The sequence below is a fragment of the Buceros rhinoceros genome, unplaced genomic scaffold (assembly GCF_000710305.1).
Source record: "Buceros rhinoceros silvestris isolate BGI_N320 unplaced genomic scaffold, ASM71030v1 scaffold25935, whole genome shotgun sequence".
Taxonomy (NCBI): domain Eukaryota; kingdom Metazoa; phylum Chordata; class Aves; order Bucerotiformes; family Bucerotidae; genus Buceros; species Buceros rhinoceros.
Window position 1 is genome coordinate 16,452 of NW_010413862.1, and position 1,619 is coordinate 18,070.

The window sequence follows — 1,619 nt, forward strand, 5'->3', positions numbered from 1 at the left end:
CAGCACGAGCACCGAGCACGAGGACGAGCTGACACACTAACCAACCTCGGACCAAGATCAAGACGCTGTTCCAAGCCTCCAACAAGCAAACCCTTATGACAACAAGCACAGGATGGTGCCTGGGACGGGCAATTCATCTGCCGTTCGGCTTTCGGGTGGTACGAGCGCGGCTGCCTTACGCTTAGGTGAGCGCCCAGAGAAGGCAGCGCTTCACTTTTCCCCAAGCCGAGAGAAGAGGGAATTCGGCTCCACACGCCCCTTGATCCAAGGGCTGCCTTCCCTCTAAAGAGCCGTGGCTGCGGAGAACTAAAGGCAGATCTCCCAGAGGACTGAACCTGGGAAGGGAACACTCAGTCCCGCGAGGCTGAGGTCAAACCTCTACCATTGCCACCTAGCCAGGGGCTCCAGCTGACCACGAGGACCCTGTACGCGTCTTGCTGCACAGCGCCTCCGCTCTGGCAGGATGCTGAGGCATGAGGCCAGCTTACTTTCAGTTTAGCCGACTGGTCTAGGTTCGAGGCCCACGTCCGTGACCGCACCGGTTATGCGCTGCTTGAAAGCAAACAAAGCTGGAAGCCTGCTGGAGCCTTGCGACAGCAGAGCAGCCGGTTCAAAACAACCACTTCAAGAACAGCGGGAGGGGCGAGCGCTACCCATTGCTCAGAAGGACTCGCGCCCTGCGGGAAGTGCAAGGGTGTCGTCAGGCTGCCGCACACCCTCACTACAGCCAGGACACCCTGTTCCTTTGACAGACCACAGCCTTTTTCGGAGAATTCAGAAAAATTCTGAGTTCTGGACTCCCGCGGCGGCTCTGACGGCATGGAGGACGGCCGCCTCAGCATCCGCACAGGAAAGTGGAGCGTTCCTGTCAGGTTCTACCCCCGGCACACAGACTAAAGATGCTCTGCTGCAGACATGCCAAGGACTGGACCGGGTCACCGAGCATCATCCTCTCACTACTAAGGGTACACCAGATCAGGGGAGAAGTCAGCGCTCGGTGCCCTCAACACACCTTGGCTCAACCCCTGGTGCTTCCCAGCCAGACCCTTTCTCAAGTCCTCAACAATGATGAGTAAAACTCCAGAAATTTTATTCAGAATAGACCCAAGACAAAGCAGATGAACAAGTCAAAGAAATTAATGAAAAATAAATTTCAAAAATGCCAGGAGGAGGAAACCCTGTATTGAGGAAAGTGGAGTCCTCAGCAAAGGGTGGCAGACCGAGACCTAAGCAAGGGACTTGCTGTGAAACTGGAGCCTGGGTGCCTTTTGTAAACATCATATTCCTGACTCTGCCTTTTCTCTGGTTTTTTTGAACCATTCCACTTCTAAGAAGTCTGAAATATCAAGCCATTCTGAGGGTACAGTGTCACTGGCAATGTTTTCCATCAGCCCTCCCCAACTCCATCGTAAACAATCGCTTCCTGCTCCTGTTGTGTAATGATTTGAAGACAAAAACAAGCTGTATTTACTTTCTCCAACGGAGCAATTCCAGCCCTGACCCAAAGCAACTGCTGGGCTGCCAGGCCTCCTCCTCCTTCCCCTCCTCCTGGCTGAGCTCTGCAGACCAGTCAGCTGAGAGAGCAAAAGGGCAGAGGAAAGCACACAGAAACAAGGAGC

At 54.2% G+C, this 1,619-nt stretch overlaps 1 protein-coding gene across 1 annotated transcript in view; it reads right to left on the reverse strand.

Annotated features, from left to right (window-relative positions):
• MAP1LC3A (microtubule-associated protein 1 light chain 3 alpha) overlaps positions 1 to 1,336 on the reverse strand; it is a gene marked incomplete at its 5' end in the record, with an annotated part of 17,761 nt that extends 16,425 nt beyond the window's left edge. The window contains 1 exon segment of the mRNA XM_010136909.1: positions 1,244 to 1,336. Within this exon segment, the coding sequence (XP_010135211.1) occupies positions 1,244 to 1,336 (93 nt within the window).
• Positions 1,337 to 1,619: the final 283 nt, after the last annotated feature.